The sequence below is a fragment of the Oncorhynchus keta genome, chromosome 17 (assembly GCF_023373465.1).
Source record: "Oncorhynchus keta strain PuntledgeMale-10-30-2019 chromosome 17, Oket_V2, whole genome shotgun sequence".
In the NCBI taxonomy this organism is placed as follows: Eukaryota; Metazoa; Chordata; class Actinopteri; order Salmoniformes; family Salmonidae; genus Oncorhynchus; species Oncorhynchus keta.
The window spans coordinates 27,852,564-27,876,778 of record NC_068437.1 but is presented as its reverse complement, the minus strand read 5'-3'; the positions used below and the strand labels follow the sequence as shown (position 1 = coordinate 27,876,778).

General features: G+C 43.4%; 1 protein-coding gene across 2 annotated transcripts in view; it reads left to right on the top strand.

Annotated features, from left to right (window-relative positions):
• The first annotated feature begins 680 nt into the window (after positions 1-680).
• The window catches only part of blm (BLM RecQ like helicase), a 32,971-nt gene continuing 9,436 nt past the window's right edge, over positions 681-24,215 (top strand). The window contains exons 1-4 of one of the 2 annotated variants that reach the window (XM_035791129.2): positions 681-1,336; positions 14,155-14,215; positions 14,306-14,969; positions 16,662-16,794. In XM_035791129.2, coding sequence (XP_035647022.1) covers positions 1,239-1,336; positions 14,155-14,215; positions 14,306-14,969; positions 16,662-16,794 — 956 coding nt within the window. In that variant the 5' untranslated portion in view covers positions 681-1,238. Of the gene's footprint in view, positions 1,337-14,154; positions 14,970-16,661; positions 16,795-24,215 lie in introns of both variants that reach the window. The other variant, XM_035791128.2, reaches the window with a different exon arrangement.

Sequence of the window (24,215 nt, the reverse complement as noted above, 5' to 3'; positions counted from 1 at the left end):
GACACATTTCGAATTCAGATAAGACTGTGATGATGCCGTTTATATAGTCCAGAGTTTAAAAAAAATAACTGTAGTTTGGCTTCTGGATGCTGATTTCCTAAAAGCCATGGTATATCAGACCATATACCACGGGTATGCAAAAACATTTATTTGTACATTGGTAACCAGTTTATAATAGCAATAAGGCACCTCTGGGGTTTGTGGTATATGACCAATATACCACAGCTAAGGGCTGTGTCCAGGCACTCCACATTGCGTTGTGCATATGAACAGCCCTTAGCTGTGGTATATTGGCAATATGCCACACTTCCCACAGGCCTTATTGCCAGTGCTTGAACTGAAATAAGTGCTGATACTGATTTTGGGTAATGGTACTGTTTACATTTAGGTGCAGGAGCCCCACAATACATGAGCTAACATTCTATAAGAGGAACAGGAGTTAGAAAATGCAAGGTGCTGGTACTCAGCTTCAGTGACCTGCCCAAGTCAAGCACTGCTTAAATATATGGGTATGATGCAAAACTACTTGTTTACTGTTCTAATTACATTGCTAGTTAGGTTATAATAGCAGTAAGGCACTTTGGGGGTTTGTGGTATATGGTTAAAATACTATGGCTAAGGGGCTATAACCAGGGACTCTGCATTGCATCATGCGTAAGAACAATAAATCAAATGTATTTATAAAGCCCTTTTTACATCAGCCAATGTCACAAAGTGCTATACAGAGACCCAGCCTAAAACCACAAACTACAAGCAATGCAGATTAGAAGCACGATGGCTAGTAAAAACTCCCTAGAAAGGCCAGAACATAGGAAGAAACCTAGAGAGGAACCAGGGTCTGAGGGGTGGCCAGTCCTCTTCTGTCTGTATTGGCCATATACCACACACACTCGGGCCTTATTGCTTAAATACTGTATATTCCTTTCTGCGTGTAGCCAGATAGCTTTTCTATCTTTGACTACATTTCCCATGATAACCAGACCCGTGACAGGAAATCCGTTTCTGAACCAATGGAAAGCATTTAGTCAAAACGGCGCTAAAACACGTTAACAGACTGACTCTTTGCCTTTGGTTGCTGAATTTATTTATTTTTGTCAATTAGCTATAGCTAGGTAGACAACGTTTTATTTTATAGACCACGACAATAATACATCCACAGACTGCACACGTGGTGTTTCGCGAAATAACAAGACTAGCCAGTAATTATGAATGCTAATGTTGAGACGCTAGCCTAGCTGATGATGTCCAGTCTTCCTCAAAATAATTTGAAGGAACAACTCGAGAGACATAACAATGCTGCTCAGAGAAAACTGTCGTTGTCTAAACCCAAACCAGGGTAAGTATCTTGTTTGTCCAGCTGGAGTTGTATGGCGTTAGCTAGCTAGCTACCTGTTAGCTCTGGTCCTGGGAGATCCGGGCGGCCTTCTTCAACGCTGTTGGACCGATTTGGTTCTGTGACCGGCTTCATTTGTTGCGCACATAAATGATGTATGTACGTTATAATTCTGATGGACTATCCTATTTATGCGCAAGCTGTCGTTTTTTATTTTAGTTTTATTTCACCTTTATTTAACCAGGTAAGCTAGTTGAGAACAAGTTCTCATTTGCAACTGCGACCTGGCCAAGATAAAGCATAGCAGTTCGACACACAACACAGAGTTACACATGGAATGAACAAAACATACAGTCAATAATATAGTAGAAAACAAAGTGTATATACAGTTAGTGCAAATAAGGGAGTTAAGGCAATAAATAGGCCATGGTGGTGAAGTAATTACAATATGGCAATTAAACACTTGAATTGTGGATGTGCAAGTAGAGATACTGTGGTGCAAAAGGAGCTAAATAAATACAGTATGGGGATGAGGTAGATAGATGGGCTATGAACAGGTGCAGTGATCTGTGAGCTGCTCTGACAGCTGGTTCTTAAAGCTAGTGAGGGAGATGGGAATCTCCAGTTTCAGTGATTTTTTTTTTGCAGTTCGTTCCAGTCAGTGGCAGCAGAGAACTGGAAGGAAAGGAGACCAAAGGAGGAATTGGCTTTGGGGGTGACCAGTGAGATATACCTGCTGGAGCGTGTGCTACGAGTGGGTGCTGCTATGGTGACCAGCTGAGATAGGGTGGGGCTTTACCTAGCAGAGACTTCTAGATAACCTGTGATAGACTACATCCAGTTTGCTGTGTAGAGTGTTGGAAGCTATTTTATAGATGACATCACCCAAGTCAAGGATTGGTAGGATGGGCAGTTTTACGAGGGTATGTTTGGCAGCACGAGTGAAGAAGGCTTTGTTGTGAAATAGGAAGCCAGACACCTAGGTATTTGTAGTTATCCACGTCTTCTAAGTCAGAGCCGTCCAGAGTAGTGATGCTGGATGGGCGGGCAATGATCGGTTGAATAGCATGCATTTAGTTTTATTTGCGTTTAAGAGCATTTGGAGGCCACGGAAGGAGAGTTGTATGGAATTGAAGCTCACCTGGAGGTTAGTTAACACAGTGTCCAAAGAAGGGCCAGAAGTATACAGAATGGTGTCGTCTGCGTAGAGGTGGATCAGAGACTCACCAGCAGCAAGAGCGACATCATTTTTGTATACAGAGAAGAGAGTCGGCCCGAGAATTGAACCCTGTGGCACCCCCATAGAGACTGCCAGAGGTCCGGACAACAGGCCCTCGATTTGACACACTGAACTCTATCAGAGAAGTAGTTGGTGAACCAGGCGAGGCAATAATTTGAGAAACCAGGGCTGTTGAGTCTGCCAATAAGAATATGGTGATTGACAGAGCCGAAGGCCTTGGCCAGGTCGATGAATACAGCTGCACAGTTATGTCTCTTATCGATGGCGGTTATGATATCGTTAAGGACCTTGAGCGTGGTTGAGGTGCATCCATGACCAGCTCGGAAACCAGATTGCATAGCAGAGAAGGTACGATGTGATTCAAAATGGTCCGTAATCTGTTTAACTTGGCTTTCCTTAGAGATGCAGGGTAGGATAGATATAGGTCTGTAGCAGTTTGGGTCTAGAGTGTCTCCCCCTTTGAAGAGGGGGATGACCGCGGCAGCTTTCCATTCTTTGGGAATCTCAGATGATACGAAAGAGGTTGAACAGGCTAGTAATAGGGTTTGCAACAATTTTGACAGATAATTTTAGAGGGTCCAGATTGTCTAGCCCGGCTGATTTGTAGGGGTCCAGATTTTGCAGCACTTTCAGAACATCAGCTATCTGGATATGGGTGTAGGAGAAATGGTGGAGGGTGCCGGGCAGTTGACCGGGGTAGGGGGAGCGAGGTGGAAAGCATGGCCAACCGTAGAAAAATGCTTCTTGAAATTCTCAATTATAGTGAATTTGTCGGTTGCAAACAGTGTTTCCTAGCCTCAGAGCAGTGGGTAGCTGGGAGGAGGTGCTCTTATTCTCCATGGACTTTAGTGTCCCAGAACGTTTTTGAGTTTGTACTGCAGGATGCAAATTTCTGTTTAAAAAAGCTAGCCTTCGCTTTCCTAACTGCCTGTGTATATTGGGGGTGTTAAGCATGTTCCAGTTTAGGTCACCTAGCATCACGAGCTCAGGACATAGATGGGGGGCAATCAAATCACATATGGTGTCGAGGGCACAGCTGGGGCAGAGGGTGGTCTATAGCAAGTGGCAACGGTGAGAGACTTGTTTCTGGAAAGGTTAATCTTTAGAAGTAGAAACTATATATATATGACAATTGAAACAATACTGAATGAACAATGAACACTTTTTTATTTTAACTTAATATAATACATATTGGCTTTGGGATGGGTGTTCTTAAAGGTGATTCTACAGGGTGGTATTTTTTTAATTTAGCCGTTTCTGACCCCATGCTTACATCTTTATCACAAATAAGACACCTTGCTTTGCCTGGTGCCAATTCCATGTAATAGTCCCACACTGGTGCTCTGCTTTTCTCTGCCATCTGTAAAACACACACACAGCTCTGAAGTGACAATGATAGTGAAGAGTCTGCTTAGGAGACAAATACTCTCAACTGTTTGAATAAAAATAGAGTTTAAGTTACCTGTGATGAATGTTGAAAACAAACTGTAATTTCTATATGCAGGAAATCCTATTTTAATAATGGGCGTGGTAAGAATTGACTACCAAAGTGTGAGTTATAATTCCCATGACACCAAGCAAATTCTGAGAGGCGGTTCCTTCATTAATTTATTCCATAGGATATTTTTAGATTCACTTAAAATAAGGTCTGTGTTTCGTGTAGGCTTACACCACCTTGCCAATTTTATAACTGTGTAGATATCCATAGGACAAGGTAACTCTGATCAATATTGGCTAAATATAAGCGAAGATCTTTTTTTTGTAGAGTGGATTTATGAAAATATTTTGACAAAAGTTACCTTATCCTAGTGAGATTTACACGGGTCTTAAACGCAGAGGTGGTTTAAGCCTGCACGAAACACAGACCTTATTTGAAGTAGATCAAGACATTCTCTATGGAAGACATGAACGGTAAAATAATGAAGGAACCCCTTTCAAGTTCAGCCGCAAGTTATTACAGGAATTATAACGCAACGCATTTCTCTCTAAACCATATACCTTTGACTATTACGAGCCTGCTGCTGCTGCCACCCCTCAGTCAGACTGCTCTATCAAATATCAAATCATAGACTTAACTATAATAAACACATAGAAACACGAGCCTTAGGTCAAATCCGGAAACTATCACTTCGAAAACAAAACGTTTATTCCGTTCTGTATTTTATCTAACGGGTGGCATCCATGAGTCTAAATATTCCTGTTACATTGCACAACCTTCAAGGCAAGGTAGCCTAGTGGTTAGAGTGTTGGACTAGTAACCGGAAGGTTGCAAGTTCAAACCCCCGAGCTGACAAGGTACAAATCTGTCGTTCTGCCCCTGAACCGGCAGTTAATCCACTGTTCCTAGGCCGTCATTGAAAATGAGAATTTGTTCTTAACTGACTTGCCTGGTTAAATAAAGGTAAAAAAAATAAAAAATAATGTTGTCATAATTACTTAAAATTCTGGCAAATTAGTTCTCAAAGAGCTAGGTGGCCCAAACTGTTGCATATACCCCGACTCTGCGTGCAAATGAACGCAAGAGAAGTGACACAATTTCACTTGGTTAATATTGCCTGCTAACCTGGATTTCTTTTAGCTAAATATGCAGGTTTAAAAATATATACTTGTATTGATTTTAAGAAAGGCATTGATGTTTATGGTTAAGTACACATTGGAGCAACGACAGTCGTTGGTTGATTGTTTTTTATAAGGTAAGTTTAATGCTAGTTAGCAACTTACCTTGGCTTATTGCATTCGTGTAACAGTCAGTCTCCTCGTGAGGCAGGTGGTTAGTGCGTTGGACTAGTGTTAGTGTTTAAATACTGGAGAGTCGAGACCAAATCACGGGCGCTGGACAGAGTGGATTTCAGTTGTAACAAAAGGCAGTTTTAATGGTCAAAAGATATCTTGTCCTGCAGTTTTACGTGCACGGATCTAGTTCATATAACTCGGTAAGGAGTCAGGTGAAAAAGAGAAAGGTTACATTCATTTTTATACATAGAATAAAGTAGGTAGAGTCTTGTCGTGACGCCTTCTGAATGGTCCCGTAGGGTTGGAGGCGGACCCGCTCTAGCCAGAGTAGAAGCCCCCATTGGTGCACAGCAGTCTTCTGTTCTGGGCACCCGACCAGAGAAGGGGAGAAGAGTGTTTATTCTAGGAGATTGTGTCAGGGGTTCGTGAGGTAGAGGGGCAGTTTACTATGGCTGGGTGTATGTGTTCATGCGATGGATTGTCTTTGTTTCCTGGGGTCGTAAGACAACAACGCTGAGGGGATAGTGTTAGGGGGGTAGTTTTATTGCTGGCTGTGTGAGCTAGTTCCTGTTTTAGCAGGGGTACATAAGATGACTTGAGTCAGGCGGATTAGCTTAGCGCTGTATAATACATGAGCTATGTGTATGAATATTTATATAACACTAGTTAACTGTAAGGTTGCAGGATTGGATCCCTCGAGCTGACAAGGTAAAAATCTGTCATTCTGCCTCGTTCCTATGCCATCATTAAAAATAAGAATGTGTTCTTAACTGACTTGCCTAGTTAAATAAAGATTTAATAAAGGTGTAAAAATAAAATCTGCAAAATCGGTGCCCAAAAATACAGATTTCCGATTGTTATGAAAACTTGAAAATCGGCCCTAATTAATCGGCCATCCCGACTAATCGGTCGACCTCTACTGCTAGCTAGTGGCTTCGGAATGGATTCGATGGGCCTCGTAAGCCAACAGTCCGTTGTGCTCTAGACAGCTATTATTCAGGGGACGTTAGCTGCGAAGGTCGGAAGGTGAGAGGGTTCGGAGCTTGCGATAGGAATCCAGGGATATGGAGAGAAAAATAGGTCCGGTATGCTCTGGTTGAATCGCGTTGTACAAACTGGCGAGAGCTTTCTGAGCTAGGGGTTTGCTGATGACCGTTAGCTGCCTAGTTTATGTTGGAGAGATTCCAGTAATAGAGAAAAATACTTTAGAGAAAAAGCAGGTCCACACCACGTTGGGTGAGGCGGGTTGCAGGAGAGTATTTTGAAGTAAGGGTTTAGAAAAATGTAAAAAGATATGCGTAGAAAAATATATATAAATGGGACAAGACGAAGGACAAATACGTCTGACTGCTACGCCATCTTGCGTTAACTAGTTGTATATGTGGACATTAACGAGTTTCCTATTCCGACCAGTACGTGAACACAATACGATAACTATTTTGTACGGTCAAATGAACTCTGGTCCATACGCATGCGTCGGTTCTAACGTTAGACTGCCTAAAAATTTCTAACTAAGAGCATTTTATTTGGGACAAGTCATTTACCTAAACCTCAACTAAATCTTGTAACGAATAATGTGGAAATGGAGCAAGTTGAGGAGACTAAATTGCTTGGTGTAACCCTGGATGGTAAGCTGTCGTGGTCAAACCTTATTGATGCAACGGTAGCTAAGACATGGAGAGGTCTATCAATAGTAAGGCGCTGCTTTCTTGAAATCGCTATCAACAAAACAAGTACTACAGGCCCTAGTTGTCTCACCTGGACTACTGTCCAGTCATGTGTCAAGTGCCACAAAGAGGGACAAATTACATTTGGCCAATAACAGAGCAGCTCGGCTGGCCCATAAATGTACAAGGAGAGCCACCATTGAATTAAATGCATGTAGAGGGAGGATTGACTGCATCACTTTGTGCGAGGTATTGATTGACATGTTGAAATCACAGAGCTGTCTTAGTTTTAAGGGACTAGCGCACAGCTCAGACACCCATACATACCCCAAAAGACACACCACCAGAAGTCACTTCACACCCTTTAAATACAGAACAGACTAAGGGAAATGCACAGTACTACATGTATGAGTGTTATTGCTTGTGTGCATCTAAATGATTTTATATCGATTCCCTTGGTCATTTCATGTTCATGTGTATCTGAGTTATTGCCGTTAAAGCAGGCAGAAATCCAGCCAGTGTGACATAGCGCTGTGATAGTCGCTCTCACGACACTGGAAGTGAATAGGAATACGACTTTTAGATTGCGAAAACATCTATCATACATGTCAGATTTCAGTACTGGCCGATGTCATAACTCAGAAGGATGTCTTCTCTCGAATGAGCCATTGATCATATTTTTGCTATATTTCTACCTTAAATGTAATTTAACAGAGGGTCTAGCTCGTTTTTCCTATTTGTCTGCCTCTTTAGTCCAGGGTGCATTTCATGGTGCCGTTGCTAGATATATTATAGAAAGGAGAATCCAATGAATGAAGGAACGACTCTCCACCCAGCAGACTTCAACCAATCGCATTCACATTGTCATGCTGCGTCACGCGGTTGCTTAGCTAATCGTCAGGCAACGCAAATAGTCTGGGTAGACATTTAATTAGCTGTTCAGGAGTCTTATGGCTTGGGGGTAGAAGTTGTTAAGAAGCCTCGACTTGGCGCTCCAGTGTCGCTTGCCGTGCAGTAGCAGAGAGAACAGTCTAGGACTAGGGTGGCTGGAATCTGACAATTTTTAGGGCCTTCATCTGACACCCCCAGGTATAAGAGGTCCTGGGTGGCAGGAAGCTTGGCCCCAGTGATGTACTGGGCCCTATGTAGTGCCTTGCGATCGGAGGCCGAGCAGTTGCCATACCAGGCAGTGATGCAATCAGTCAGAATGCTCTCGATGGTGCAGCTGTAGAACTTTTTGAGGATCTGAGGACCTATGCCCCAAAATATTTTCATTATCCTGATAGGGAATAGGCTTTGTCATAGCCCCTTCACGATTGTCGGGTGTGTTTGGACAATGATAATTTGTTAATGATTTGGATGCCAAGGAACTTGAAGCCCTCAACCTGCTCTACTACATCCCCGTCGCTGAGAATGAGTGTGTGCTCGGTTCTCCTTTTCCTCTAGTCCACAATCATCTCCTTTGTCTTGATCATGTTGAGGGAGAGGTTGTTGTCCTGGCACCACCTAGCCAGGTCTGACCTCCTCCCTATAGGCTGTCTCATCGCTGTCGGTGATCAGGCCTACTACTGTTGTGTCATTTGAAAACTTAATGATGGTGTTGGAGTGAACAGGGAGTACAGGAGGGGACTGAGCACGCACCCCTAGGGAGCTCCAGTGTTGAGGATCAGCGTGGCAGATGTGTTGCTACCTACCCTCACCACCTAAGGGCAGCCTGTCAGGAAGTCCAGGATCCAGTTGCAGAGGGAGGTGTTTAGTCCCAGGTTCCTTAGCTTAGTGATGAGCTTTGAGGGTACTATGGTGTTGAATGCTGAGCTGTAGTCAATGAACAGCATTCTCACATAGGTGTTCCTTTTGTCCAGGTGGGAAAGGGCAATGTGGAGTGCAATAGAGATGGCATCATCTGTGGATCTGTTTGAGCGGTATGCAAATTGGAGTGAGTCTAGGGTTTCTGGGATAATGGTGTTGTGAGCCATGACCAGCCTTTCAAAGTACTTCATGGGTACGGACATGAGTGCTACTGGTCTGTAGTCATTTAGCCAGGTTGCATTTATGTTCTTTGGCACAGGGACTATGGTGGTCTGCTTGAAACATGTTGGTATTACAGACTCAATCAGGGACATGTTGAAAATGTCAGTGAAGACACCTGCCAGTTGGTCAGCACATGCCCGGAGCACACGTCCTGGTAATCCGTCAGGCGCTGCAGCCTTGTGTATGTTGACCTGTTTAAAGGTCTTACTCACGTCGGCTACGGAGAGCGTGACCACACAGTCGTCCGGAACAGCTTCCCTTTGTAGTCTGTAATAGTTTGCAAGCCCTGCCACATCCGACGAGCGTCGGCGCGGTATGATTCAATCTTAGCCCTGTATTGACGCTTTGCCTGTTTGATGGTTCGTCGCAGGGCATAGCAGGATTTCTTGTAAGCTTCCCGCACCTTGAAAGCGGCAGCTCTACCCTTTAGCCCAGTGTGAATGTTGCCTGTAATCCATGGCTTCTGGTTGGGTTATAATAGTACAGTCACTGAGGGGACGACGTCCTCAATGCACTTATTGATAAAGCCTGTGACTGATGTGGTGTATTCCTCAATGTCATCGGAAGAATCCCGGAACATGTTCCAGTCTGTGATAGCAAAACAGTCCTGTAGTTTAGCATCTGCTTCATCTGAGCACTTTTTTATAGACCTAGTCACTGGTGCTTCCTGCTTTAATTTTTGCTTGTAAGCAGGAATCAGGAGGATGGAGTTGTGGTCGGATTTACCAAATGGAGGGCGAGGGAGAGCTTTGTACATGTCTTTGTGTGGAGTACAGGTGATTTTAGAATGTTGATAGAACTGATTTAAGTTTAGAACTGATTAAAGTCTGATTAGAACTGATTAAAGTCTCCGTCCACGAGGAGCGCCGCCTCTGGGTGAATGGTTTGCTTATTTCCTTATACAGCTGACTGAGTGCGGTCTTATTGCCAGCATCTGTTTGTGGTGGTAAATAAACAGCCACAAAGTATAGCTGAGAACTCTCTAGGCAAGTAGTGTGGCCTGCAATTTATCACAATATACTCTACTTCAGGTGAGCAAAATCTAGAGACTTCCTTAGATTTTGTGCACCAGCTGTTGTTTACAAATATGCACAGTGAGTGATCGCTGTCCTGATATCCAGATGCTCTTTTCTGCCATAAAATATAGTTGCAGAAACATTGTGTACAAAATAATTTACAAATAAGGGCCTCCCGGGTGGCGCAGTGGTTAAGGGTGCACAGCTGGCGCTGCAGTACAGCCACCAGAGACGCTGGGTTCGCGCCCAGGCTCTGTTTTAACCGGCCGCGACCGGGAGGTCCGTGGGGCAACGCACAATTGGCCTAGCGTCGTCCGGGTTAGGGAGGGTTTGGCCGGTAGGGAAATCCTTGTCTCAATCGCACAACAGCGACTCCTGTGGCGGGTCGGGCGCAGTGCGCGCTAACCAAGGTTGCCAGGTGCACGGTGTTTCCTCCGACACATTGGTGCGGCTGGCTTCCAGGTTGGATGGCGCAGTGCGGCTTGGTTGGGTTGTGTATCGGAGGACGCATGGCTTTCAACCTTTGTCTCTCCCTAGCCCGTACGGTAGTTGTAGCGATGAGACAAGATAGTAGCTACTAAAAACAATTGGATACCACAAAATTGGGGAGAAAAAGGGGTCAAATTAAAAATAAATCAATAAATAAAAAAATTTTACAAAAATCGCGAAAAACCCCCCCCACATAACACAATTGGTTGGACGCCCGTAAAACTGCTGCCATTCCTTCCGGCACAATTTTATATCAACATCTGTGGATCTTTTGGTCAGCACATGTAGGAGTACACGTCCTGGTGATCCGTCTGGCTCTGCGACCTGTTTAAAGGTCTTACTCACATCGGCTATGGAGAGCGTGATCACACAGTAGTCTGGAACAGCTGATGCTCTCATACACGTTTCAGTGTTACTTGCCTGAAAGAAAAGTGTATGTCGAAAAGTGGCTATTTTTCTCGAAAGTACATAATCTCACGATTCCAAAGCTATACGATATTACAGATAGCACATTATCTCACATCTCTGAAAAGATTTGTAGTTTTGTACATGTTGACAAAATTGGTGCTACTGTTGGATTTTTGAGCTGGCACCCAATAGACTCCTGTTTACTCCTTGAAGGAGAGTGCTCCTTGTCCCAGAATTGCCCAGAATGCACCGCATGGCCTTTGGCATCTCCTCAAAAGTATTTCTGCTGTTGAGAATGTCAGACTCCACTCTGTGAGGCACATTGATCTGCAGGTTGAACATGGTGAGATTGTAGACTACTAAATTGATAGTGTAGTTTGTTTATGCGATTTTTACAGCTAACTTTACATGCTGATATTGTCAGTGGTATTATTTTGTGTAGCTTATTTTGCTTGCTAGCTTGCCTGCCAGCGCATAGAGCATTGCGGATTTTGTAGTCAACTTGAGCTGCAACAGATTTCCACAAAGATTTTCAATGTCGCTACTGTCGTGTCTGGCTATGCCGGATTAAGTGATATGACATGCTATTCTATGAAAGAATTTCTCTGTGATTAATATTACCTGATTGAGCTAATCATGTAAGTGTAATTAACTAGAGAGTCGGGCACCACAAAATAATATTTATAGAGCTGTTATCTTCCGAATAAACTCTTAAAGACCTAGTAATATTTTACATCAATAGCAGTCAATATTAATATTCATCTTAATTTCAGTCTAATCTGAAAGTTGTAAATTCTTAGTTATCTGCACGAACCCTGGCTAACACGTTGAATCAGCAGTACAAAATTGGGTTCAATTTTTTATTTACTAAATACCTAACTAATCACACAGAATTACACATAATTAAATCATAACTTGATTACAAATTACGTCATAAAGGAAAACGTCCCTAGCGGGCGGAACAGATATGACTGCTTGTTACACAAAAGAAAAGGGGCTGGGTTTTGGTGAAAGAGCAGGAAGACTGAGGGACAAAGGGCGAAGCTGTGCTATCGTAAATACAGTATCTTATGCATTCTAAATTACTGCCCATTTGGAAAAGAGAAATGCAATAAATATTTACACTGAGCTGCGCTTCAGGAGGTTGGTGGGAGATGAATATGTTGTAGTAACGTTGTTGTGTGGTTGGACTGGATACTCTGTCTGTTCCTTCCTAACCCTCGTTTGCAGCGGCTGTTGCTAACTCAACGGCTAGGAGGTATCACTTCTGTAGTGAGTAAGAGTTCAACGTTCATACCATTCGCAACCTAAGCTCACGCTGATGTTGGCTTCGTTCTGTAGTTATCTGAACCATTCTGACATCGGACCGTCGTCCTCGGAACAGGAGGTTATATTGTCGTCAAGGCTTTATATAGGAAGGGAGAGGAGGGCGTGTTTGAAAAGTTGTATAGCCCATGTCCCTTCACAGGGGCGGGCCACTGATTGAGCATAGCCCTAACTTATGAAACCCCAAATCTCACATTTTCGAAGCTAAAAATCACATTTCATCCCATCACAAATAATTTCATATTCAAACATTTAAATTGAACAACAATTCCATGTGAATCCGATAACTCTGATGTGTAGACTTTCCACTGTAGAGTTTGTACTGTAGAGAATGTCTCATGACAACCGAACTGACATCATATTCATCAATTGGTCGGATTACCAGAATATACACTGCTCAAAATAATGAAGGGAACACTAAAATAACACATCCTAGAACTGAATTAATGAAATATTCTTATTAAATACTTTTCTTTACATAGTTGAATGTGCTGACGACAAAAATCACACAAATTATCAATGAAAATCAAATGTATCAACCCATGGAGTTCTGGATTTGTAGTCACGCTCAAAATTAAAGTGGAAAACCACACAGGCTGATCCAATCCTTAAAACCAGTCAAAATGAGAATCAGTAGTGTGTGTGTGGCCTCCACGTGCCTGTATGACCTCCCTACAACGCCTGGGCATGCTCCTGATGAGGTGGTGGATGGTCTCCTGAGGGATCTCCTCCCAGACCTGGACTAAAGCATCCGCCAACTCCTGGACAGTCTTGGGTCTGATGAGGTGGATGGAGCGAGACATGATGTCCCAGATGTGCTCAATTGGATTCAGGTCTGGGGAACGGGCGGGCCAGTCCATAGCATCAATGCCTTCCTCTTGCAGGAACTGCTGACACACTCCAGCCACATGAGGGTCTAGCATTGTCTTGCATTCGGAGGAGCCCAGGAGGAACCCAGGGCCAACTGCACCAGCATATGGTCTCACAAGGGGTCTGGGGATCTCATCTCGGTACCTAATGGCAGTCAGGCTACCTCTGGCGAGCACGTGGTGGGCTGTGCGGCCCCCCCCAAAGAAATGCCACCCCACACCATGACTGATCCACCGCCAAACCGGTCATGCTGGAGGATGTTGCAGGCAGCAGAACGTTATCCACGGCGTCTCCAGACTGTCACGTGCTCAGTGTGAACCTGCTTTCATCTGTGAAGAGTACAGGGCGTCAGTGGCCAATTTGCCAATCTTGGTGTTCTCTGGCAAATGCCAAACATCCTGCACGGTGTTGGGCTGTAAGTACAACCCCCATCTGTGGATGTCGGGCCCTCATACCACCCTCACGGAGTGGGTTTCTGACTGTTTGAGCAGACATGCACATTTGTGGTCTGCTGGAGGTCATTTTGCGGGGCTCTGGAAGTGCTCCTCCTGCTCCTCCTTGCACAAAGGCTTCTGCTGGGTTGTTTTCCTCCTACGGCCTCCACGTCTCCTGATGTACTGGCGTGTCTCCTGGTAGCGCCTCCATGCTCTGGACACTACGCTGACAGACACAGCAAACCTTCTTGCCACAGCTCGCATCGATGTTCCATCCTGGATGAGCTGCACTACCTGAGCCACTTGTGTGGTTTGTAGACTCCGTCTCATGCTACCACTAGAGTGAAAGCACCGCCAGCATTCAAAAGTGACCAAAACATCAGCCAGGAAGCATAGGAACTGAGAAGTTATGAGGTCCCCACCTGCAGAACAACTCCTTTATTGGGGGTGTCTTGCTAATTGCACAATATATTGACTAAAATCCAGATAAGGATTTTCTGGATTAGATAGTCTGCTAAATTACTAAAATTTAAAAATATTGTGGACATTGGAGCTACAAGCTTTCCTTGTAAAAAGTTAGCTATAATGACTTCACTTTTCTTTGCAGGACATTTTGTTTCAAAAAGAAGTCCACATCAGGTATCACCAAGGTGGAAGTTCACACTAAGGTAAACAGCTCAAATGGTTTAACAAACAGGAGTGTCAATGTTCCTCATGATAATGCAGTAATTAAACCTCCTTTGATGTTTTCAACCAAGCCCGAAAGACCTCTCGCCAAAATCAACTTCTCCTCAGTCAATCCCAAAAGCAAGTATGAAGCCATCAGTCCTGTATTAACCCCCTTTTCGGGAAGGAAACCCATCCCAGCTGTGTCTGCTGCAAAGATCTCTCCTGCTTTGACCAAATCTGATAGCTTGATCACAGGTAGCAATGGCAGCAAACCCACAGGACTTGATAGCTCTTTTGGTATTCCCCTGGACGGATGGGATGATTTTGATGACTTTGAAACCCCTGTCAAGGGCAAAAGTACTCTACCAAGCCCAGGGATCTCAGGTAGGTGTGCCAAGGTGACACCTGTTTCCAGTGTTGAACAATTGGATACTAACACACACAGATCAGACAAATATGTCCCTCTACGAGCGCTGAATACAAAGACCAACAGCCGTCATAGAAATAAGTGTAGTCTTGATGGGACAGAACAATGTACTCTCACAATGGAGGACTCACAAGATGCTTCGGAGTCTGCCAGTACTGCTCCAAGAGACAATCCCATCCAGGATCCAGCAGAGTGGGAGCACTGGGAGGTGGAGGATTCTCCCATTAAAATGGTTAGAAGACGACCTTCCGCTTATCAAGCCAAGTCTGTGCTGAGTGACAGTGAAGATGAGAACATCACTGCAGCCGGTCCAGTTGAAAAGATAGGTGAGTAGTACTCTTAAAATATAGCCTTGCTCAGGTCCAATTCAGTGTCTCAGGTCCAAGTATTTTCCCTTTACACATTTATTGTAAGCTGGAGGTCACCTACTTAAAGGAAAACTACATTCCAAAACTGTTTGAGTGTATTGTTGATTTAGTCCCACAATGTTTTGCATATCAGCAATCACGTTTTCAAGATGTATAGCTTTCAACATACAGAAATTAGAGGTCGACCGATTAATCGGATTGGCCAAATAATTAAGGCCAATTTCAAGTTTTCATATCAATCGGAAATTGGTATTTTTGGACACCGATTTATTTTTTTATTTTTTTTACACCTTTATTTAATCTTTATTTCACTAGGCAAGTCAGTTAAGAACACATTCTTATTTTCAATGACTGCCTAGGAATGGTGGGTTAACTGCCTTGTTCAGGGGCAGAACGACAGATTTTCACCTTGTCAGCTCAGGGGATTCAATCTCACAGTCAACTAGCCCAACGCAATAACGCCCTGCCTCTCGTTGCACTCCACAAGGAGACTGACTGCCTGTTACGCAAATGCAGTAAGCCAAGGTAAGTTCCTAGCTAGCATTAAACTTATGAAAAACAAATCAATCATAATCACTAGTTAACTACACATGGTTCATGATATTACTAGATATTATCTAGCGTGTCCTGCGTTGCATATAATCTGACTGAGCATGCAAGTATCTAAGTATCTGACTGCGGTGGTAGGCAGAAGCAGGCGCGTAAACATTCATTCAAACAGCACTTTCGGGTGTTTTGCCATCAGCTCTTCGTTGTGCATCAAGCATTGCGCTGTTTATGACTTCAAGCCTATCAACTCCCGAGATGAGGCTGGTGTAACCGAAGTGAAATGGCTAGCTAGTTAGTGCGTGCTAATAGCATTTCAAACGTCACTCGCTCTGAGCCTGTGGTTGTTTCCCTTGCTCTGCATGGGTAACGCTGCTTCGAGGGTTGCCGTTGTCGTTGTGTTCCTGGTTCGAGCCCAGGGAGGAGAGGGACGGAAGCTATACTGGCAATACTAGTGCCTATAAGAAATCAAATAGTCCTATAATTCCAATAATAACTACAACCTGAAACTTCTTACCTGGGAATATTGAAGACTCATGTTAAAAGGAACCACCAGCTTTCATATGTTTTCCTGTCTTGAGCAAGGAACTTTAATGTTAGCTTTCTTACATATCATGCACTTTTACTTTCTTCTCCAACACTTTTTTTGCATTATTTAAACCAAATTGAACACATTTCATTATTTATGAGGCTAAATTGAATTTGATGTATTATATTAAGTTAAAATAAGTGCATTTAGTATTGTTGTAATTGTCATTATTACAAATAAAAATACATTTAAAAAAATCGATATCAGCTTTTTTGGTTCCCCAATAATCGGTATCTGTATCGGCGTTGAAAACAATCATAAATCGGTCGACCTCTAACAGAATTACAGCTGGTATGGTGCATTTTGCATCATATGGTTCGGCATTTTGCGTCATATCAGCTGTATCTTGAAAACATGCAAAACACTTTGGGACTATTAACAATGGTCGAATAAAACATATACCAAAAGATAGTTTTGGGGTGGAGTTTTATTTTCAGGATGAACATCTTGGCAGGGTGTTGATAAATAATTGTCCGCATTGAAACATCAACTCATCTCCCAAAATGTTTCCGCAGATCATCAAAGTAAATGGAATGAGACAGATGTCATAGACATTGACAAGTCCGAGCTAGATGGAGACCTAGATTTCATCCCCCCTTCCCCAAGTCCAGAGGATTTCAGTCATTCTACTTCTACAAAGGAAACAAGGTAAGTTTCTGCTGTTCACGTGTACATTCATCTGTTGCATTTTAGTCTGATTATGTTTTACATTTCTTTAATGGATGTATGACTTGAACTGATGGTGTGAATGCAATTGTCTTTGTTGTACAGCAAGCTATATAGTGCCTTCAGAAAGTATTCATACCCCTTGACTTATTCCACATTTTATTGTTACAGCCTGAATTCAAAATGGATGAAATTGATTTCTCATCGATCTACACACCATTCCCCATAATGGTAATCAGGGAGGCAAACTAGTCACCTTTTAGGGGAAATTCGCAGTTTTGAATCCAAAATAGGTGACCTACGTGATTTGTGTAGATCCGATTAGAAAAGTTCGTGGGGGGGGCTTTGGATGACTACTGGTTGTATGCAAATGAGTGATGCGCATTACTGGCTGTGTCCAAGGCTCTGCCAATCGTTCACATAACAGAATGCAGCACGTGGCTGAAGAGACATCCGATGTGCTACTTACAGCATCAGCGCCCGTGTGTACTGGAAAGACAGCGGAAGAGTGGAAAGGCAGTTTGTATCCATAGGTTTGCCAGTTAACTTACAGCAGCGCGTCCCCTAAACGATAGTCAAGAGCTAGATGAGAAGCCTGACCATGGAGACGGGGGTGAGAAGGTGATGAAGCGTACTTCATAAAAACAACTGGCATTTGGAAAGTTTGAGGTGAGGGAGGAAGTGTTGAACAAGTACTGTTAGCATTGTTAATTTGATCCAGCTACCAAGATACTTATTTGGTAGCTAGCCAGAGAAATGTTGACCAACATTAGCCAACTTATCTGAACAAATAATTGAGGCTATGGTGTGAAAATTAGCTGGCTAATAAAGTCAGACATCTAACGTTAGCAAGCTAACCAATTTGCTATAGTATTAACTGGTAACGTTATACAACTCCTTGCTGTTCCTCAAGATATATGTGTTAGTTGCTTACTGGACCCTGGCGATCTGTGAAATGTTAACTAGCTAACAAACTAACTGCTATCTGTGAACTCGTGTTTTCCCTCTACAGTATGTGATTAATCAGAATGAGAGAATTAGGTGAAAATGAGTCGCTTGTTAAACAAGTGTACAGTTATGACCAAAAGTTTTGAGAATGACATTAATTTCCACAATGTTTTCTGCTTCAATGTCTTTAGATATTTTTGTCAGATGTTACTATGGAATACTGAAGTATAATTACAAGCATTTCATAAGTGTCAAAGGCTTTTGACAATTACATGAAGTTGATGCAAAGAGTCAATATTTGCAGTGTTGACCCTTCTTCAAGAACTCTGAAATCCGCCCTGGCATGCTGTCAATTAACTTCTGGGCCACATCCTGACTGATGGCAGCCCATTCTTGTTTGTTTGTCCACCTGCCTCTTGAGGATTGACCACAAGTTCCCAATGGGATTATGGTCTGGGGAGTTTCCTGGCCATGTCCTGGCCATGTTCCCCGAGCCACCTAGTTATCACTATTGCCTTATGGCAAGGTGCTCCATCATGCTGGAAAAGGCATTGTTCGTCACCAAACTATTCCTGAATGGTTGGGAGAAGTTGCTCTCGGAGGATGTGTTGGTACCATTCTTTATTCATGGCTGTGTTCCTAGGTAAAATTGTGTGAGCCCAAGCCCTTGGCTGAGAAGCAACCCCACACAAATGGTCTCTGGATGCTTTACTGTTGGCATGACACAGGACTGATGGTAGCACTCACCTTGTCTTCTCCGGTCAAGCTTTTTCCGGATGCCCCAAACAATCGGAAAGGGGATTCAGAGAAAATGACTTAACCCAGTCCTCAGCAGTCCAATCCCTGTAACTTTTGCAGAATATCAGTCTGTCCCTGATGTTTTTCCCAGAGAGAAGTGGCTTCTTTGCTGCCCTTCTTGACACCAGGCCATCCTCAAAGTCTTCACCCCGCTGTGCATGCAGATGAACTCACACCTGCCTGCTGCCATTCCTGAGCAAGCTCTGTACTGGTGGTGCCCCGATCCCGCAGCTCAAACTTTACAAGACAGTCCTGGTGCTTACTGGACTTTCTTGGGCGCCCTGAAGCCACCTTCACAACAATTGAACCACTCTCCTTGAAGTTGTTGATGATCCGATAAATGGTTGATTTAGGTGCAATCTTACTGGCAGCAATATCCTTGCCTGTGAAGCCCTTTTTGTGCAAAGCAATGATGACTGCACGTCTTTCCTTGCAGGAAACTAAGGTTGACAGGGGAAGAACAATGATTCCAAGCACCACCCTCCTTTTGAAGCTTCCAGTCTGTTATTTGAACTCAATCAGCATGACAGATCTCCAGCCATGTCCTTGTCAACACTCACCTGTGTTAAAGAGAGAATCACTGACATGATGTCAGCTGGTCCTTTTGTGGCAGGGCTGAAATGCATTGGACATGTTTTTTGTGATTCAGTTCATTTGCATGACAGAGGGACTTTGCAATTCATCTGATCACTTCATAACATTCTGGAGTGTTACGAATCCCTTTTGGCCCGACAGTCTAGGGGGGGATGGTAATGAGACCCGTAACATAACTCGTGCAAATTATAATTGTGACAAAGTGAGAACGAAATACATTTACATTTAAGTCATTTAGCAGACGCTCTTATCCAAATCTACCGTCAAACTCTAGGTTTATTTGTAAACACACGGTAATGGGGGGGTCTGAGCTGGACCCAAGGAAAGAAACAACAAGTATTCAAAAACACCCCTAAGCTAGACTAGCCTACTTTAACAATAGCTAACTAACTAATCAAAAATACAGTGGGTGGTCCGCCCAGTTCTAACTAGTTTATTTAACAAAGTCTACCTACGGCTAGTGTATGCCCATGGGCGACTTGTCTTGGTTTCCCCTTTTCCCACCAGCAATCAAACAAACACCATAACCAAAACAATACTCACAGGTGATGACAACGTGCTATGGAGGTGCTCAAACAAAAGAGAGGTTAATACACAAAGAGAGAGTGAACCACAGACCTACAGACATGGCATTTACAGAGAGATTGAGCTCTAGAGCAAACAACCGATGGGGTTTTTAAACCAAGGGAAAGGAACTGTGATTGGGTATGAAACAGGAGGAGGTGTGTCTTCTGATTGATGATTGATTGTTGACTGATTGGGGAGTGATGATTTTCACCTGTGAGGGGAGAAGGAGAGAAAATAACACAGGATACACACACACACAGATACAGGATACCTGTATCTGTAACATGGATTATATGCACATTTCCATCATACAAACTGAGGCAGCAGACTTTGAGGGTCACAAGCATTCTATTATAAAGGCTGTCATGGCTAACTGCAATATTCAGGTATTGTTTTTTTCTCAAGACTTGTGTGTCATTTGCAGTAAAGTCTATGCAACAAATAACACTGGCTTGCTTTCTTTACAGTTTTTAGCTGTGAGTTAGTTTCACATTAGCCACTTCTTTTTTTACACAGACTGATCATATTCTTTGTTGTTTAAATAGTTTTAACATGCTGTATACTCCCCTTGTCCTAATGGTCAAAAATGACCCGCCTTCTCTAAACCCCTAAAATAAAGCAGCTTAATTTAATTTTAAACCCCAAATCTAGTTTGTATAAAGAAGCAACCTGTCATTCATCACGAACTTTGTGAATATCGGGGTTTTCCCTCTTCACAATGCAGAAAGACTACATTTAATCAGTGGACACCACTCATTTCTATTACAACACACCTGTCATAATTGTTTTCTTTACTAAAGTAGAGGATTATTATTGTTTGAGGTACTGCATAGGTCTAAACATACCTCTTTTAGAAAGAGAGAGCACTTTTGTAGCAGAAATGTGCAGAAATAAGTTTTGAATGCATTTAATTGATGGGGAACAATAACTCTTGAACGTTTTTGGCAACAGTGATATTTTCTTATACAGTACAATGAGGAATTCAACTACAAAATACTAGTCTTCTCCCATTTTTTTTAAACCATTGCCCCCACCCACAAGGTGTATAAACAACAACAATAAACTAAGATAATAGATACAAAACAAAAACATGAAGAACATAAATAAAATCAATCAACTCTAATTAGCACATGTAGGACAGTATGCAAGTGTGTGTGCATGGGCTTTACATATGTATTTCTCACGTGCAGGAAATAGTATTTATTTTACAGTCCTTCTTTGGGGGGCAGAATTTGGCTGCAGCCTCAGGTGGATCAGGACAGGATTCAGCCCCATGAACATCTTTCACAAGCACTGCAGAGGCTGCTGTGCGGGGGAGGTGCTCCCTTCTTTGAATGTGTGGGGTTACAAGTGCCTTTCCCAGCTGCTCCAGGAACACCCTCCTCTTGTTCCGCTTATCAGACATCCAGGTAAGGTTGAACTTGTTCCATATCACGAAGGCATTGTATGAGGACACATCAATGGTGTTATGGAAGATGACCAGGGGCCAGCGGGTAATCATCCTGCAGCTGTAAGTTCCAATCATCTTGTCCAGGTTGTCCACTTCTCCTTTGTTGTGGTTGTAGTCCAGGATGATGGCTGGCTTCCTGTCCTCACGATCACTGATCTAAGCTGTTTGTGCAGTGTGCTCAGGAGGACCACATACTTGTTCCTCTTTGGGAGGTAAGAAACTGGAGTGGTGGTGAAGGCAAACTTTGGTGAGAAGCCCTCTCTCCTCCTTGTTGCGAGGCGTGCAGGGGGGAGCTCAGGTTTGTTCTTTCTAACTGCCAACCATGGTGATCTTCTTCATTACCTGCTGGCTGAGTTAAATCAGTAGCATAATCTCAATTTCTTATCATGTGTGTTTTTATGGTGAGTAAATTATTTTAGAACTACTGGGTCATTAATGACCCTAAGACAATCTTTGTACCCTGGTGGTGTACAGCTTTCATGGAAATATGAACAAAGACGATGGTTTACTTTTTCTAATGTTGGGGTCACTAAGAAACATCATCTCATTTCAAGTTGGAAAAAAAGATCATTTGGGGGTTTTCTCTGCTGTTAAACATAGTGGCGGGTCATTTTTGACACTTAAAACAACACCAGGGTTAACCTGCATTTCCCCCTAGCAGGGACTTTTTTGCATGTTTTAGTGCTCAAGAAAAGTGTCACCTTTTTGGGCCCCTCACCAATTTGCATCCCTGGGCAATGTGAAAACATGTTTTATACATTTTTGTAAATGTATTGAACATGAAATACAGTTCTCACACCCCTGAGTCAATACTTTGTAGAAGCACCTTTGGTGGCGATTTCAGCTTTGAATCGTCTTGGAAATGTCTATCAGCTTTGCACATCTGGATTTGGAGATCTTCTCCCATTCTTCCTTGCATATTTTCTCAAGCGCTGTTAAGTTTGATGGGGAGTGGCGGTGAACAGCAATCTTCAAATCTTTCCACAGATGTTCAGTGGGATTCAAGTCTTGGCTTTGGCTGTGCCACTCAAGAACCTTCATATCCTTGTTCTGAAGCCATTCCAGCATTGGTTTGGCTGTTCAACCTCTCTTTCATATCGTCTGAGATCCCCAAGGATTGGAAAGCTGCCGCAGTCATCCCCCTCTTCAAAGGGGGAGACACCCTGGACCCAAACTGTTACAGACCTATATCCATCCTGCCCTGCCTATCTAAGGTCTTCGAAAGCCAAGTCAACAAACAGGTCACTGACCATCTCGAATCCCACCGTACCTTCTCCGCTGTGCAATCTGGTTTCCGAGCCGGTCACGGGTGCACCTCAGCCACACTCAAGGTACTAAACGATATCATAACCGCCATCGATAAAAGACAGTACTGTGCAGCCGTCTTCATCGACCTTGCCAAGGCTTTCGACTCTGTCATTCACCATATTCTTATCGGCAGACTCAGTAGCCTCGGTTTTTCGGATGACTGCCTTGCCTGGTTCACCAATTACTTTGCAGACAGAGTTCAGTGTGTCAAATCGGAGGGCATGCTGTCCGGTCCTCTGGCAGTCTCTATGGGGGTGCCACAGGGTTCAATTCTCGGGCCGACTATTTTCTCTGTATATATCAATGATGTTGCTCTTGCTGCGGGCGATTCCCTGATCCACCTCTACGCAGACGACACCATTCTATATACTTTCGGCCCGTCATTGGACACTGTGCTATCTAACCTCCAAACGAGCTTCAATGCCATACAACACTCCTTCCGTGGCCTCCAACTGCTCTTAAACGCTAGTAAAAACGAATGCATGCTTTTCAACCGATCGCTGCCTGCACCCGCATGCCCGACTAGCATCACCACCCTGGATGGTTCCGACCTTGAATATGTGGACATCTATAAGTACCTAGGCACTCCAGACTCATATCAAACATCTCCAATCGAAAATCAAATCAAGAATCGTCTTTCTATTCCGCAACAAAGCCTCCTTCACTCACGCCGCCAAGCTTACCCTAGTAAAACTGACTATCCTACCGATCCTCGACTTCGGCGATGTCATCTACAAAATTGCTTCCAACACTTTACTCAGCAAACTGGATGCAGTCTATCACAGTGCCATCCGTTTTGTCACTAAAGCACCTTATACCACCCACCACTGCGACTTGTATGCTCTAGTCGGCTGGCCCTCGCTACATATTCGTCGCCAGACCCACTGGCTCCAGGTCATCTACAAGTCCATGCTAGGTAAAGCTCCGCCTTATCTCAGTTCACTGGTCACGATGGCAACACCCATCCGTAGCACGCGCTCCAGCAGGTGTATCTCACTGATTTATTTATTTATTTATCATCCCTAAAGCCAACACCTCATTTGGCCGCCTTTCGTTCCAGTTCTCTGCTGTCTGTGACTGGAACGAATTGCAAAAATCGCTGAAGTTGGAGACTTTCATCTCCCTCACCAACTTCAAACATCAGCTATCTGAGCAGCTAACCGATCGCTGCAGCTGTACATAGTCTATTGGTAAATAGCCCACCCATTTTCACCTACCTCATCCCCACACTGTTTTTATTTATTTACTTTTCTGCTCTTTTGCACACCAATATCTCTCTACCTGTACATGACCATCTGATCATGTATCACTCCAGTGTTAATCTGCAAAATTGTAATTATTCACCTACCTCCTCATGCCTTTTGCACACATTGTATATAGACTCCCCTTTTTTCTACTGTGTTATTGACTTGTTAATTGTTTACTCCATGTGTAACTCTGTGTTGTCTGTTCACACTGCTATGCTTTATCTTGGCCAGGTTGCAGTTGCAAATGAGAACTTGTTCTCAACTATCCTACCTGGTTAAATAAAGGTGAATTTAAAAAAATAAAGTATGCTTGGGGTCATTGTCCTGTTTGAATGTAAATCTTCGCCCCACTGAGGCGGTTTGTACTCTGAAACAGGTTCTCATCAAGGATTTGCCTGTATTTGGCTCCATTCATTGCTCTATCCTTACAAGTCTCCCAGTCCCTGCCGCTGAAAAGCATCCACATAGCATGATTCTGCAAACACCATGCT